We start from the raw sequence: 16,747 nt of genomic DNA, 5'->3' as shown, positions 1-16,747 counted from the left end.
AAACAAAAGTAAATAAAAAAAACTGTAAACATATAAAAATATACTATGGTTGAAGCCAATATAACCCATAGTGTACACTACACTCCATAGTGTATACTTTCATGGAAAGTGAATACATATTTATTCTAATAGTGTTTTATGGTAGTTGGCAGGCCATCTATGAAGGTGGACAGAAAATAATCTTCATCTTTTATTTCAAATATATTAATTCTAAAAATATTTTCAATTGTGTAGTTAATTTTTTATTTATTAAGTGCTTCTTTGAGGTGTTCTCTTCCTATGCAATGACTCCATGAAAACATGCTGTAAAGATTTGGTTTAATTTGTTTAAGGAGGACTGATAATATCTACATGAAGAGATGCTTTTTTTTTCCATCAGACCTTATGTCTTTGAACTAATTTCCATCTGCAGTCCCTAAAACACAGAGCAACAGTGTACATAAAACTATGCAATTTATACCATTTAAAGATGGTGATATGTGTCATAAAAATTATGTTCAGTAAAAGGCACTTAAAGCATAAAGACCTATTACCTTGTACTCAACTGTTCCCATACACTGATGACAACTAATTAAATAGAGATTACTTTTGTTTCATTTTGTTTGCTTGCTTTTTGCTTGTTCCATTTATTTTTAATGTTGACACATCTAGATATCTATAAGATGTTGCAACATACTTTCACTAATTTCTTTGTCTTTTTTAATACTCTTTTCATGTAAGAAGCAATGATCACATAACCCAGTTGAATTTTGAACAAATTACTAAGGATTATTTTGGATTTACCCTAACTCTATGTTGCTTATTGGGCTGATGTTTCTTATATTTTGTTTTTATACAATGCTTTTTGTATTTTTCACATTGACTGTAGTTTTTTTTTTACTGCCTTTTTAAATTAACGTTGGCCTATAGAATTTAATCTACATTTTTTGGCTCTAATAGGTCTCTATAGATTCTCACGTTGGATTACATTCAAGCATGTGGCTTTTAGTCATTTTCGAGATCGTTACATAACTACCAGCTGTCGTTAGATAAATAATGTTAAGTGGCACAAATAGGGTCTGACAATAGATATTTACGTACTATATTATGGAAAAAAAGGTTAATTCTGGTAGGTAGGTATGAAGTATACCGGTGAAATCATCGGCTAAAATTGCACAATGGAGGCGTGCGTCTTCACTGACGTAAGCACGCACAAAGAGCCCAGTCGTAGACACGTCGGGCAGTCAAATAATCCGCACCGGAACAGCACACGCATCATATTTTTCACCAGGGTGAGTGAGCATCAACAAAGAGGGTTTCTGAACTTCTGTTCTTTTTACACAAGGTACATTTTCAACCTTTTTTTTCTTCTTTGTTTCATTTTGATAGACTGAGTTTAAAATATTGATTGAGACTAGCAAGAAAAAAACAAAAACAAACAAAAAAACAGAACAACTGATGATCACCACAAGGTTCTGAACAACTGGTGTCATTAGTCTCGGGAGGAGACGCGGCTATTTATACGGTTGACATTTATTTTTGAACGCGTTTTGTTATTTTTTGACATCAAATGCAGGCAGTTAAGTTTTCTGTGAGGCTGTTTCAGCTCTTCCGGATATGGTATCGCCCTCGAAATTTACTAAGAGATACTCCGTGTTGCATAATATCAGGTTGGATGCTAAGTTCTTTATTTAGCTTGGCACGGTGAGGTCAGTGGGTGCGGTGGAGGCAGCTCCTCAGGAACCTATCAGCTGTCATGAACCGAGGGATGAGCCCAGGCTCAGGTCAACTCCCCGATAGAAGGTGTATGTTTGCTTTACAGATGTTTCAGCTCATTGATTTACCAACTCTGCTATCTTAATTTAAAGGTGGATTTCAACACTTAAAAGAGGTAGCATAGGTAACATAACTTATGAAATATTTGAGATCGTGTATGGCTGCCAACGGGTTGGTGGCTGGTATACCCTTAGATCAGGGGTCCCCAACTCCAGTCCTCAAGGGCGACCATCCTGCAACTTTTAGATGAAGGTGAAAGGGGTTTGTTTTATTTTTTTGGCTAATACAGTCCTGACTGTTCAAAAAAATTTGAGAATCTCTTTCAACAGATTCCCAAATCTCCTAAACGTTACACTATCAAATCAAGTAGTTTTTCTTCTTTCAAACCAAAGTCGAAAAACATGTCATTTCTGTGTAAATGGAAAAATCTGGAACTGCAGTGTTGCTGCTTTTGTTAACCGGTAGCCGGTCCCTTCCTTTGTATTGGACATGAAAGAGAAGCTTGGTTCAGCAGACCTGCAAATCCTCTGTGATCTATGGAAACTCATGTAATAGACTTTTTTTTTAACCACTTCTGTTTGGTTAATTGTCTCCAAGTCATTGGGTTGTCTATATGTAGAAATCTCTGTAAATTAATTAATTCATCTAAAAGTACTTACTACTTTTAGAGTGAAATATGTCCAGGAGAGTCTTCTAGCCAATGAGTTTTTGATCATCATGTTTTAGTTAATACTATTTTATCCCTTTCCCCAAGGTACTTTTGGTATTTCCCTCTCAAATCAGCTTTGATTAACCAGTCAACTGACTCTTTCCTCCAACTTCTTGCATCTGCTGGAAACTAAACTTGACACCACAGAGTTTGCAGGGCTGAACAAATCATTTAGGGCCTATGTTTAATTCAGCGTAAAGCAGAGACAGGATATCAAATTATGCTGCTGAGAGGCGTTGCTAGCATGAGAAGCATGCAAAGCCCTTCTTTCCATTCTAATCCTGTAAGAAATTTAAAGAAAAAACCAACAGGATAAGTTGCACCAGCATCAGCAGATGAGTTAAAGTTGCATGAAGTCTGTGCTAGTCTTAAGACAAGCTACAGTGTATGTGGAAAGTATTTACAATTGTCAATTTTGTTAATATGGCATTGGATGTAAATTAATAAGTACACATGTACAGTGTTATGTTTGGAAGTAGCATAACAGCAAGGTTTGTCAGAGCTTCCCTCAAAATAAATTCACACAGTTTTCTTGTCTCACTAATTGATGAACTTGCAGTTGCCTTTGGTAAGAGATGCTACAGCAGTTCCAAACAGACTGCTTTCTGTGATATTTGCTTTTTGCACAATTTAAATGTCATATTTTACATTTTGCTACAAAAACCTAAAATGTGTTTCCACTGAATAAATAACTTCACAATCGCTTTAGATATCAAAGCTCTTTTCTTTTTTTTTTTTGTCTTTCTTTTTCTGTGCCCAACCACACAACAGCAAGCATGAAGGGAATGATTTTACAACTCGGGAGCCTGAGCCGTGCTGGGCTGGTTCTCCGCAGGAGCATCCATACACGTCCAAGGCCCGCCATCGTGACCAAGCTCACCTCGGAGGAAATCTATGCCCGCGAGGAGAAGCATGGGGCACACAACTACCACCCACTCCCTGTGGCCCTGGAGCGAGGCGAGGGTGAGTCCATGACCAAAAATTGCAAATTTTCTATGAATAATGCTGATCCACATCAAAGAAGAAATAATTTCACTCTATTTTTTGTGGACTAAAGGCGTCAATGTGTGGGATGTGGAGGGCAACCGATATTATGACTTCCTCAGTGCATACAGTGCAGTAAATCAGGGTCACTGCCACCCTAAGATCGTCTCTGCGCTCACCAAGCAGGCGTCTACGCTCGCCTTGACTTCCAGAGCATTCTACAATGATGTGCTTGGAGCCTATGAGGAGTACATCACCAACATGTTTGGATATGACAAAGTTTTACCCATGAATACAGGCAAGTATATAAAGATGGGTCTTTCAAATTTCTTTGACATCAAATCTAAAGGAGTTCCTTTTTATTTTGTATAAAATTAGGTGTTGAAGGTGGTGAGACAGCCTGTAAGCTTGCCAGGAAGTGGGCCTACAAGATAAAGGGGGTTCCAAACAATAAGGCCAAGATCATTTTTGCAGGTCACCAAGTCACCATCCTATATTGAAACATTTCCAGAATGCCACAGTAAGCAAGTTTATTTTGTCCAGAGTTTGGCGAGATTATTATTGAAGCTGTATTTCGCTCTTTCTTTCTTAAGAGGGAAACTTCTGGGGTCGCACCTTGGCTGCCATCTCCAGCTCCACTGACCCCAGTAGCTACGAGGGTTTTGGGCCATACATGCCTGGCTTTGAGCTTGTCCCATTCAACGACATTCCTGCACTAGAGGTACAGGTTCTACAGGTTTTTCTTTTTTGAATGTCGTGCTACATAAAAAGCTTAGCTTAGCTTGTGCAAATACAGTTCCCATCAGCTTAGTTTATGGTTAATTTGTTTTGCAGAATGTTGGGAAACATTGACTTTGAGTTGAGACTTTCCACGGATTGATGTGTATCCAAATCTTAACTTGTTTTTTTTACCCCTCCCTTTCTCTAGAAAGCTTTTCAGGACCAAAATGTTGCCGCTTTCATGGTGGAACCTATCCAAGGAGAAGCAGGCGTGGTTGTGCCTGACCAAGGCTACCTGACCAAAGTCAGAGAACTTTGCACAAAATACAATGTAAGTTCATATGAAGGCACTAGAACCAAAACATATAATGACTAGGTTGATGATAGTATCAACTCTTCATCTTTATGCCAAAGAACTGAAAATGTTGATACTTTTATATAGTGTCTACCACAGCTGTCTGCTGTTACAAATGGCAAGGTACACTACAACTAGCAAGATTTAAACAGAATCTACATCTACAGTAATATTTTTATGTTATTTCCCAGGTCTGGATAAGTATGGAGAATGAGAAAAGAGCATGGAAAAACATCTGCATTTCCTAATGTTATTAACTGCCCCATTTTTAAAAATTTGTATCCATCCATTCAAAATCAGTCCACTTGTTCATCCATCCATTTGCCCGTATGTGTAGTGTACACACACCTACACAACCGCCTACTTTTGATGTGACCTTGGCATATTTTTTCCCAAAACATTTTTGGATGGTTTGGCAGAGCTTCATTTAGTCAAAAATAAACTGCATTTCTTAATATTTTCTGTTTAATTTTAAGCTGCCCACAGATATAAATCGTCTTTCTAGGAGTAGACAAATCGAACGTTTTTATTAAGCTTTAAAATAACACGGAATTAACCATACATTTCCTTGGTGATATTGATATATTGAATGTAACATGTCAAAAATTAGCTGTAAGCCTTGCTTGTGTGTTTAGTCCAGCAAATTGGTGTGGATGATCTTGCCAGAAAATGAAATCACAATGTATTTTTTAAAATACCTCGATATTATATTATAAAATATTTTTTTTTTTTTTTTACTTTTATACAGTCACAACATTAAAAAATAATCACATATAGATATATACAAAATCACACATTGTGTTTAGTGCGTCACATAAAATACAAAATAGATACATAAAAATGGAAACTTATTTGGCTATCAAAAAACAGGTTGAAATTTGCTGCCAAATGGAACTAAAAACACTTAAATACACAAACTAAACAAACAGTTCTGGCTCAACAGAACATTAGTTTCACAACATGTTCTTTTAAAAATGGAAACATTATGCGCAAAACTATGAATCTTGTTTTAATATAAAATAAAATCTTCCTTTTAAGAATGCTAAACACCAAAATATGTCACATAAAAAACCCTGAAATTTTGTGGCAACTGAGTGTGAAGAATGAAAGGCACGAAAGTAAATAAAATGTCAAAGTTTGATAAGATTCTTAGATAAAGGCATCCCGCAAATACTTCTAAGAAGAGAATGTTTCAGTGATCACAGCATGTTCTTTCCCTAGAAAGCTAACATTGTGTGTGGGAAGTGCTGCAGATGGATTTTTTGTAGCTGTGTCAGCAGGCAGAGAGATTAACTTTCTTAGCAAAGTAACGTAATAGTTCTTCCTGGCCCCAGGAGTGGACTTATTTACTGGGAGATTTATTTGAACTTGTAAGACCCAAATTTCAATAAAATCTGAATTGGAGCTGTTTCAAGGTTGGTGCCAACAAGTATTTGCTCAAAGAAAGTTATTAGCTGTGTCTCAGTCTGAAGCCCTGGAATGACTTTTATCCTTTTGTCCATTTCCAAATTGTTGCCAACAACTACTTGCTCACAGGGAATTCTTGGCTGTGGTTTAATGTGAAATGTCCTGAGGTGATCTTCCTGCTGGATTAAAAACTGATCAGAACTGTGTTGACTGTGACAACATCACTGAGTGTCGATGTTTCTGCAGTCACTAGAAACCCCTTGTGGGCTTTGCAGGTGCTGTGGATCGCTGATGAGGTCCAGACGGGCCTGGCACGGACTGGCCGGCGCCTGGCTGTCGACCACGAAGGTGTTCGCCCGGATTTGGTGGTACTGGGCAAAGCTCTCTCCGGAGGAGTTTATCCAGTGAGTGTTATCTGTAATTTCATCAGATAACACTTGATTACACCCATGCTAGCTTTAACTTGGCTGTTTTTGATTCCCTTAGGTGTCTGCAGTACTTAGTGATAATGATGTAATGTTGACCATTAAGCCTGGGGAGCACGGATCCACATACGGAGGGAACCCTGTGGCTTGTCGTGTTGCTATTGCAGCTTTGGAGGTGAACATTTCACAGCAGTTTAACTTTGTCGTTGTTTTTGTCCATGCTTTTGCCTTTTTAAGTATTTCTCTATATCAAAAATGTTTTATCTGAGCATCTGTACTAAACCAAAATGGTGCTGTTTTATTTTTTATATCCCCAGGTGTTGGAGGAAGAGAAGCTTGCAGAGAATGCTCAAAAGATGGGAGAACTTTTGCGGTCTGAGTTGAGGAAACTGCCCAAAGACATTGTGACAACAGTCAGAGGGAAAGGCCTCCTCAATGCAATTGTGATCAAAGAGACCAGAGGTGAGGTAGAAAACTATTTCTGAGAGAACAGAGACCAAACTTTGCATGGGTCAGAATGTTGGCAAATACTGTTTGCTAAAAACATAACTAATGGAGAACTGTCCGTTTAGCCCTGTCACAAAAAGAGCTTTAAATGAACTATTGCAACACCTAACATTCTATCTGTTCAACCTTACATGTCAGTAAGTTACTTTGTTTTCCGCACTTACAGACTATGATGCCTGGAAGGTTTGCTTGCGCCTTCGGGACAACGGACTCTTGGCCAAGCCCACCCATGGGGACATCATCCGACTGGCCCCGCCTCTGGTCATCCGGGAGCATGAACTCCAGGAATCCATCGATATCATTCAGAGGACCATCATGTCCTTCTAAAAGAAAAGAAAACGTAGTTCAAATCTTCTGAGGCCAAGGAAGGCCACACTTAATGTTTTGGTTGCTATTTAGAGTTTAATTTTACTTTGAAGACCATTTTCATGCTTTTTGAAGGAAACTTTAGTAGGAATTGTATGAAGATACACAGACATCTTGGTAAGAGTAACTGCTGTAGTTTGGTTTCCTAAGAAGAGGTTACAGGAAGATCTTAAACTTTTGATGTGCTTAGTTTACTGTGTGTGAGTTTAACTATAAATATTTGTGAGGGGTTTTCAGAAACCTTCAGTTTAAAAATATAGAAACAGTGTTGCTACTAAAGCTTATGGTCTGTTCAAGAAGGGGAAAAAAGACCTTTTATAGGACAGTGAAGCAAATGCACCTTTTTTTTTTCTTTTTTCTTTTTTTAAAAAATGTAAATCATCTGAAGATCCCATTGCACAGTTTGAGTAAGGTCAAACCGACAGTCTTCCACCATCCTTTGATATGTTAATGTTAAGCCGTGTTTGTGTCTACAGCTCCAACTCTAGTAGAACATACCCTGTAATAGGTTATCATTTAAGTGTTTACACTGTTGGATTTCTTTCAGCTTGACTGGTTTCTGCAGACACTTTCTGAAAACGATCTTGTTACATAAGAGGTCAAAAGTCTAGATATCTTGTGATTTAGGTCTCTCCTTTTTTTATATTTATGTAATTGTGCATTTGCACTTTTGGAAACTAAATTTACAATAATTCAAAATCCAATTGACTAAATTTTGTACGGTCTCTCTATAACAGTTAATGTTGCCCACAAAAAGTATGTGAGAAATGTCACTTCTGACGCTGCTGTAGGATGAATTAAAGAATGTTTGGATGTATGGCAATGTGGTGCTGGCAGAGGCTGGCTTAGTTGTAATTATTTGCTGTTTGTGCAGAATGTATGTGAAGATGGTCTTTTGGAAGACACCTGACATTAATATAAAATTCATTGTTCCTCAAATAATGTCTCTTGCTACTCTTTTTGAGTGATAAGCCAAAATTGTTCAGTTGAAGTTAAATTAAATTAAACTCACCCTGAGGGATTTTTAGAAATTATTTTTATTTTTTTTATTTACTTGTTTGCTTTTTGTTCGGAAGTCTTTTAAGCAGCCTTATTAATTTTGCTTCAAATGTATGTAGTTACAGAAGGTTAAACAAAACAAATGACTTAGTTCCTATCCAATGTGATCTCAAAGCAAATTTAAATGCATATTATCAAAGCAACCCAATCATGTAGACATGAAATTACATATATTCCCGTTTTAACAGTGCATTAAATTAAGTCTATTATATTAGTTTATTTAAATAAGGGAAACTATGGTCTTCAGTGTGGGAATAGAAAAAGGAATATACACGTGCATCTCAATAATTGAAAAATATCACTAAAATAAGTAAATCAGTTTAAAAGTGAATCTGCTTTATGATATAGATTTATGACTACTACCTATATGAATGGTTTATGTTAATTTCTCATAGAAAAAAATGCTAAATTGTCAAGCAGACAGTCATTGATGAGAACCTGTACATTTAGGTTAAGTCTCAAAAGGTAATTGGTAAGAATGCTGGCTGTTTGCAGAGCTGCTTTTGTTTAAAAATGTTAATGGAAAGTTGAGTTAAACAAAAACAATTAACAAATCACAACGTTGATTAAAGCCCTTTAAGAGTTTGAGGAGATCCACAAGGCAGATCCATCCAGCAGCTGGAGCTCCAAGAGTTGATACACACAGTCTTAACCAGGATATGGGCAGCCACTGTTCTGTTGACTACTCAGGGTAAAAAAGACTTGCTCAGATAAAAAAAAAATAAAAAATAAAATAAATAAAAATAAAATCAAGTTTAATTTGGGAGCCATGTGATCTGCTGCTGTTGGCAAAATGTGTTTTATTAAACTCAAAGTCAGTGACATGGTTTACTAGAATACTTTAGAGAGCCTAATGTTTCCCTCTGCTGACAAGTGTTATGAATCTGCTGATATTATTTTCCCTGGCCGACTTGGCCTCTTCCCAAACTGTCAAAAAGTAACAACACCAGCTTTTGTGATCATAGTGTCAATGTGTTTGACAGGGCAGTAACCTTTCCTAATCCATGGATCATTGTCCAGAGAAGGAGAAGAACCAAATCTCAAGACAAACAACAACCTGAGCTTTCTGATCACGTCGGCAGAGCCACAAACTGGTCTTCTGTGTGATCATTATCAACCCACTGACATGCTGGAAACATGTGATTTAATTGAACTGTTTTGAATTGTGAATCGATCTCATGTTATCATTTGCCACTAGGTGGTGCTGTGTTCTTACCTAAGTAAATCCGTGCGAGGACTAAAAGGTGCGGCCAAAACGCCTAAAACGTTGGGAAAGGAACAGACTTGAGCTGGGTTTTAGGAGAACCAAAATTCTGAAGAACTATCAAGTCAATATGTAGATGATTTTCGTCTACAGGAAAGTACAACCAATTAACACGTGCCCCAAAATTACTTCACGTCTGAAAAGAATTTACACCCCTCAGTTTTTCTTTTTACAGTGATTTACATTCGGATTTAAAACAAAGGGTACATATTTCAGTGATTCTTGAGAATTGGGACAAAATGGTTTCAAATAAATAAATAAATAAATAAATGAAATTATTCCTTAAGCTTATGTATGCAAATATGACAAATAATGTTTTGGAAATGTAAAGATGCTAAGGTGCAGGCTCCCAGTTGCAACATTTTTTTGAAAGTAAAACTTTTAAAGGACCTGACCCAGAACTTTGTCATCACCATCTGACAAAAATATAAAATTATAAGGCTTACAACTGCACATTTAAGTGAGATTTCTCAACACTATCACTGAAAGAGTCACACTGTCAGTTAAAAACTCTGACGGAGTTGATGAAATGCCAAACTACCTCAATTTATTTATCTGATGTTATTCTGAAGGAGGCCATATTGTAGCTGACCGGGTCCATGAAATCTTTACCAAAATTAAGCATTTATTTCACAAAATCTCATCAAGGGTTTGTAAATTGTCAGTTCTGGTGTTGACACATCACGGTTGTGACGAACAACTTAGGAGTAAAACGGAAGAAAAAAACTAAAGAATAACATAAGCTAACCAGAGCTGCTTAGCCCTTTTAGCAAAGGAAGAGAAAGGAAGAGGTGATGGGGTTCTGTGAAGTTCTGAGGCCCCCCATTAATGCCTGATTATTTTTACATTCTTTTTATGTCTGACGGTGTTGACAAAAACTTGGGACAAATTTCAATTAAGTTGTAAAATATATAAAAATGATTTTTAATTAAATTTATTGAAACTTTTATAATAATTTATTTGAATACCAAAACTTACTTGTCATAATATATTATCTTATTATTCCTTTCATTGTTAAACTATTGTAATGTATTGAGTTATGCTCCAGGACAAGGGATTTTAAAGACACCATCCATCTACTACAATGTTTAAAATAAAAAATATTCGGCAAACACCAGGAAAACATACCTTGTGGTGCTGACATGGCCCAGGTTAGTTTGGTCAGATATTTGAAAAAGTTATATTTTATACATATTTTATTCAAGTTTTGTGCTCTATCCATAGGACATGTTTTGTCCCTCTTCTCAAGAGTCACTGATTTACATTTTTAAATCTAAAATATTTTGTAGAATCACATTTTGACCGAGATTTCTCCTCATTCTTCTTTGTCAACTAGCTCAAGCTCTCGGATTGGATGAATTACAGGCCTTGTTTTAGTTCCTCAAAAAAGTCCCAGGCTTTCAGGATAGAAAGAAGTTTATGCTTTGTAAATGTATTACAAAACAGAAAATAATGCCTGGAATAATAGATTGATAAAGTTCATTGAAGCTTGTTTAATGCTTTGCCCATTTAATGTCTACTCCTCTTTAAATGCTTTGTATCGATTTTGTCTTTGGGAAATTTCACTCAGCCAAGAATTACTGAAATTATTTGCTGTAGGAATACATTTGTTGATTATGTTCTCATTCATAGCATTAAAAAAAGCTGACATTCAGTTTTCCTCTAGTTGGACTCTGGTCAGCCTGTAAGTATGTGGTCTGGAACCACAACAATTTAGAAAATTGCATGTTTTCTGAAGATTTAAGGCTTTTGTTACCTCGTTGTTTCGTTTTAAACCCCCAAATGTTTGGTAAAAGATCATTTAAAATTCAGATGTTTTTACAAGTTTACCATCAAGCCATCTATTTAGTTCGGGACAAAAAGAACAAAGCACTGCTGTCTACTAAATACTGAGCACTGCAAAATTGTTTATGCCCCTCAAAGACTGCATTGGGATTAGATATACCAGAGACCCCTACCTCTCCCGTTCTCCAATAGATAATTTTAGCAGTGCGTACAGCTGCAAGCATCTTTTTATGTAAGTAAAGTAAGCAAGTATATAAAAGTTTATATAGCACATTTCCATAGACAAATTCCATAATCCTTCACAAGTAAATTAACACAAAGAATACACAGTCAAAACAAAAGATAATACAATCCCAAAAGCATACTGTGAAACCTCAAATCTAACTTAAAGCCGGAAGGAATAAAAATGTCCTTAAATGCGCATGTCAAAATAAAAGTCTTAGATAAAACAGAAAATGTTGCTAAATTTGTTGCTTGTTGCTTTTTGGAGTAAATATTGTTGGAGAGATCTGAAAAGTTTCCAAGTATGTTGACAAAATGGATAAATTAGCAATTTTCATCCTGACGAGCCCTGCATAATCCCACACTTGCCCATGCCGCTCAGTGTCTCTTGGTTCTGCTCACTTTGTTGGAAGTTTCTCTAAATTTGCCAGAGGGTTTGACTTCCATAGGAGGCTTAGTTGCACTTTCAGTTTGTATGATTTTCTGTAAAGTGTAACTAATTCCCCTTAGCATAAGCCCACCCTGACGCATTTTGAACAATTCCAAGAAAGTAGGCGGAGCCAAGAGACATATTGCTCAGATATAGAAATCACAACATAAAATAATGCCATACAAAAAAAATTGCACAAAAATGTCCCTAATCACACATAAATGCTTATTAGAAAAAAAAGAAGTTGATTTTGGGGTGAGTTTCACTTTAGATCAAGGCTAAAACCCATTAGAGTTGCCTTTCAGTAATTATCACTGGGACACAAATTTTATTGCAATATTTTTATTATGTAAAATACTTTGTATTGTCTTGCTGCTACAAATAAACTTGCCTTAGTTGAAGATGAATCTCTGCTCTGCTTTCATAGTGACAGGTCAACTGTGGTTTATTTTACCTTTGCTCTGTAGTGGTGACTCTTGAAAATCTTTTCAAAGCTAAAACTAAGCTTTTGCTAACATTGACATATATCTAAAAGTCAGTTGAAAAAAGGGCACATAAAGTCTGATTTTGCATTTAAAGAATCTCTTAGATCATCTCATAGTAATCTTTAGGAAATACACTGTGAACAGAAACTTGAAATCACTCCCAAATGTAGCAGAAAATTCCCCCTATACACATCAACATTTTTAGATGTAACACGATAAAATATAAAGCAGTTCTAAGATGTACGGCTATTTGTGCAAATAGCTGTATTTCTTTTAAGTGAGCTGAGAGACGAATGGGTTTGTTCTGAGTTTGCTTGAGAAATATGTTTGCCACGGCAGGAAGACACACTATATTCCACAAATGAGCTCCAGATTTGGCAGGGGGTTGACAGGCCTGCTGGCCCTGTGAGGATCTGGGAAAACTTGAAGTACGGCTCAAGGCTCGGACTGTCCTGGCCAAACCTGAGGATTCTCCCGCAACTTCTTACTGCTTATCCCTCCCATGCGCTCAGTGCCAGCAGACAGTCTCCTTCTGAGCGTGAGGAACGAGGCTGGGTTCAAAGCTGGCAGTCTGTTCCATCACAATTTCTCACACCGACTGGGTCAAGAGAGGCTCATCCAGACTAAATGGCTTCTTTTGTTCCCCTCTTTCAGCATTTTATCTTTCCTTTTTTTTTGTTCCCAGTCTTTCTAGTTGACTAGTCTTTTAATTTGTTATCCCTCCATGTGACACCACTTTCCATCTCTCGCTTTCTGCCACTTTCCCTCCAACTTAGGACGCCCATTTGCATTCCCGGCTTACGTAATGCAGAAATCAGATTGTGGTACTTATCTGGGATGTAATCAAAGTGGTGAAGTTGAATTCAAACCACGATAAATTTAAAAAGCCCCGTATCCATTAAAGGTCCGGAGAAGCAAGGTGCCAGCTTGAGAATGATGAGCGATGCTGTGCAGGACAGGAAAAGCTATATCTCTCTTTTTTTTTCTTCCTGTTGCTCCACAGATAAATCACTTAAAATGTTGGGTTTGCCTGCCAGTACTCAAATTAATGGGGCTTTTGCATTAGGTTTATGATATCTGAATGCATTGATGAGATACATGTACATCTTAAAGTGCAAACGATATATGGTCTGTAAGGGAGGAAATGCACCGGCTAATTTTTCTCCCACAGCTGCAGACCTTCCCTGTCTGAGGGGATGCATAAATGTACATACATTTATCAGGCAAGGTCTTCCGAAGGACAAGCCTCTCCCTGCACACTCCAGGCATGGGGACACTTGACTCTCCATTTAAGTGCTTTCAGAAAATTATCCTATTTGTCATGGCCCATTTGATTTATATCTGCCTGAAAAAACTACAGACGTGTCACGGCAACAGAGGTTCAGACATCCCCCCTCACCCCCCTATACATTACATAATGCGGCTGATAAACAACAGATCGAGTGCTGGTATGTGTACCCCTGCCTTGGGCAAATATTTATATCTGAAGAAATAAAAATGTGAGGCATGTAAGAGTTTATAGAATCATGTTTTTTTTGTGATTAAAGCTGCCAGTCTTTTTCTAATATTTGTCTACTAGCTTCACGCATGTAGAAACTGATATCTTTGCTCATTCGCCTTTGCAAAAATACTCAAGCTCAACACATGGATAGCTGACACTAGATATTGCCATTTTATAACATAAAACCTTACTAATGTTAAATCAGAATCGGACTAAAATGTTCCCTTTGGACTTTAATTAGAGTTAACTGAAGAATTTATATTTTCTGATAGGAAATTATCCATTAACAATGGATAATTGTTAATGGGACAGCCCAGGTGAGGACATCACTGCTTTGATTAGAAAGTGGGATGCCTGTAAATGTACTTTAAGGGAGCCAATCAAACACACTGCTTCCTCATGTAACGTCATGGGAAAATATAGAAAAAGCAACCAAAACATCAGAATTTTTAATCGCCACAAATCAGATGGCTGAAGGTGTCTCATTCATCCATCCATTTTCTGAACACTCTTGTCCCTGGCGGGGTCAGGAGGGGTGCTGGTGCCTATCTCCAGCGAAAGTTTTGGGTGAGAGACAGGGTTCACCCTGGACAGGTCACCAGTCTGTCGCAGGGCAGGCTGGCGCCAAGAAGGCGTCCTTCAAACGGTGGGGTAACACTTCGCATCCTTCTTATATTATTTTCAAGAAGGATGCGAATTAGGCCTGTCACAGAGATTAATTGTCCCAAAAATTATTGAGATAAATGATATTGCTGTTGCCTTGAGAGCATTTCAGAGTAATACACTGATAATGGAGTAATAATGCTTCTCAAAAGTTAATAAACTTAAATTTTTTAAAGAACACTCCACATTTGAACTACAAGATATTTTTTAATATCCAAAGTAAAGCACAACAACCAACATATGAAAAGGAAACAAACACAAACCCACACCCAAAACCATATATAAAATGGCTCATTTTATTTTATTACACAATTAATTGATTTATTGTTTAATGTGAATGTCCAGTTATAGTTTTCTGGAAGGAGACAGGTTTGGTGTCCTGAAGGTGAACTTGTTTCAGCACTAGAACAAAACCTTGTGAACAAGACAGTGTCGTTATCAAAAGTAAAACATGTCCTGTCTCAACATCAGCTACAAATGATAAGTCAGAAAGGAAGAAGCCACAATTAAAAGTCCAATTACAGTTTGCAAACTCACTCAGGGACAAGTAGATGCTTTTTTAGAAATATGTACTATGGTCTAAAAAAATAAATCAGCCAAGATGACCACTGCTATTTTTTTTAAGACAAAGGGGGAGCTTGCAATCATAAGCATCATATTGTGTGGATGTTTTACAGCTGGAGGGAGTAGTGCTCTCTTCACAAAATAGATAGCAACATATTATGTGGAAATATTAAGTACCACTCAGGAAGCTTGGGCAAGACTGGATCAATAGGCATAAAAATTACGAAGTACAAAGATTAAGAACGATAAAGTCAAGGTTTTGCAGTGTTCATCACAAAGCACCGATTTCAGTCTCAGAAAATTTGCAGGCAAACTTGAAAAGGTACGTGAGAGTAAGGTTACCTACAGACCCGACTCAGTCCTACCTGTTCTGTCACGAGGAATGAGCCAATATCCCAGCAAACTATTGTAAGAAGGTTGTGGAAGGAGAGTCATACACTTTAAAACAATTATACCAAATACCAAATAAATCTAGCCTTCTGAAAATGAAGAAAGTGACAAATTATGAATATAGGATTAAGGAAAGAGTAATAATTTTGGTAATCCTAACTGACATAAAACAAGACAAGTTGAGGCAGCAAGGACAAATATGTTTCTTGTTACCCAAATATTTATGTGCAAATGGATTTATAAATATAAATATTGCTCTGGACTATATCATAATGTAAATGTTGCTCCTCAGTTTGGTTTATAGTTGTGTTCATGATTTTAACCTCCTACTGGAAATATAATGTTAACCTTTTTTCAAGACTTTATCTTGAGATGAAGTCAGATATTTTCCTCCTTGGCTTAAGTTTACTGTCACTTTAGGTTATTGATGATCACAGTGATTTTTTTTTCTTTCACTGATTTCCTGTAGTTAGAATCTGATTCCTCCCTTGTAGAAGGTTCAGAACGTCAACATATAGCAAGCGAAACATGGAAACCACAACAAAAAACAAGCGTTTCCGCCTCTTCTGTCTTGAAAATGAGTGTTTGCAGAAACACAAGCTGCAAGCAATTACTTCCTGGCTATTTTTCCCCCTTCAGGTCAACTGAAGTCGCTGTCCAATGACTCAGGGCTCAGAAAAATGTTTTTATGAGGACTTTACAGTGACAGTCTGACCACAACAACTGCAGACAAAGCCCCACTGTGTGAATTTAAGTGAGGGAAGAAAGGGCGGCAGCAGGAAGCAGGCGGACGTTGGGATTGCCCACAGTAATCCAAGTTTAAGGCCAAAAACACTTGAAAAGGTCAGTCGGACACAGTTTACATAAAGTTAAACATACAAAGGACTTGTTTATTCAGTAAATGAATGTGATGTCGAGGCTTGCAAAGCAAAAGAAAAAGACGTCGTTGGTGTGCTGGAAAGCGCAAACATGAGGGCTGTTCAGAAAGAAAAGACTGGCAGCCTACAGTACTACATTGAAGCTGGCAGTGATGAGGACTCCACAAGCCTGGGTTGGGCAAGCTGCCACAGAGGCTCTCAGCACCATAAAGGGATACGTCAAGATCTCAAGCATAGCCGTGGCACTTTGGGCTCTGCAAACACAAAACGGCACATTT

The 16,747-nt window shown here is 37.3% G+C and overlaps 1 protein-coding gene across 3 annotated transcripts; it reads left to right on the top strand.

Moving 5' to 3' along the window:
* The first annotated feature begins 1,168 nt into the window (after window positions 1–1,168).
* On the top strand, window positions 1,169–8,170 carry oat (ornithine aminotransferase). 3 transcript variants are annotated; one of them, XM_044103760.1, is made up of 10 exons: window positions 1,169–1,271; window positions 3,236–3,427; window positions 3,522–3,746; window positions 3,827–3,922; window positions 4,042–4,169; window positions 4,377–4,499; window positions 6,206–6,334; window positions 6,417–6,530; window positions 6,673–6,817; window positions 7,029–8,170. In XM_044103760.1, exons 2-10 carry the CDS (start codon window positions 3,241–3,243, stop codon window positions 7,187–7,189), a joined length of 1,308 nt encoding a protein of 435 aa, XP_043959695.1. In that variant the 5' UTR covers window positions 1,169–1,271; window positions 3,236–3,240; the 3' UTR covers window positions 7,190–8,170. The 3 variants fall into 3 exon arrangements, with proteins under 3 accessions (XP_043959695.1, XP_043959694.1, XP_043959693.1); XM_044103759.1 differs by having other exon boundaries at window positions 1,177–1,324; XM_044103758.1 differs by lacking the exon at window positions 1,169–1,271 and adding an exon at window positions 1,585–1,784.
* Window positions 8,171–16,747: the final 8,577 nt, after the last annotated feature.

Source organism: Gambusia affinis, linkage group LG20, assembly GCF_019740435.1.
Source record: "Gambusia affinis linkage group LG20, SWU_Gaff_1.0, whole genome shotgun sequence".
Taxonomy (NCBI): domain Eukaryota; kingdom Metazoa; phylum Chordata; class Actinopteri; order Cyprinodontiformes; family Poeciliidae; genus Gambusia; species Gambusia affinis.
This window is presented reverse-complemented; position numbering and strand designations above follow the sequence as displayed.

Excerpts from the sequence above, each read along its gene's own strand:
- oat (XM_044103758.1), top strand. The coding sequence starts at position 1,736 with ATGAACCGAGGGATGAGCCCAGGCTCAGGTCAACTCCCCGATAGAAGG. Across the intron at positions 4,170-4,376 it reads ACGACATTCCTGCACTAGAG|AAAGCTTTTCAGGACCAAAA; the intron begins GTACAGGTTCTA and ends CCCTTTCTCTAG. Across the intron at positions 6,531-6,672 it reads TTGCTATTGCAGCTTTGGAG|GTGTTGGAGGAAGAGAAGCT; the intron begins GTGAACATTTCA and ends TTATATCCCCAG.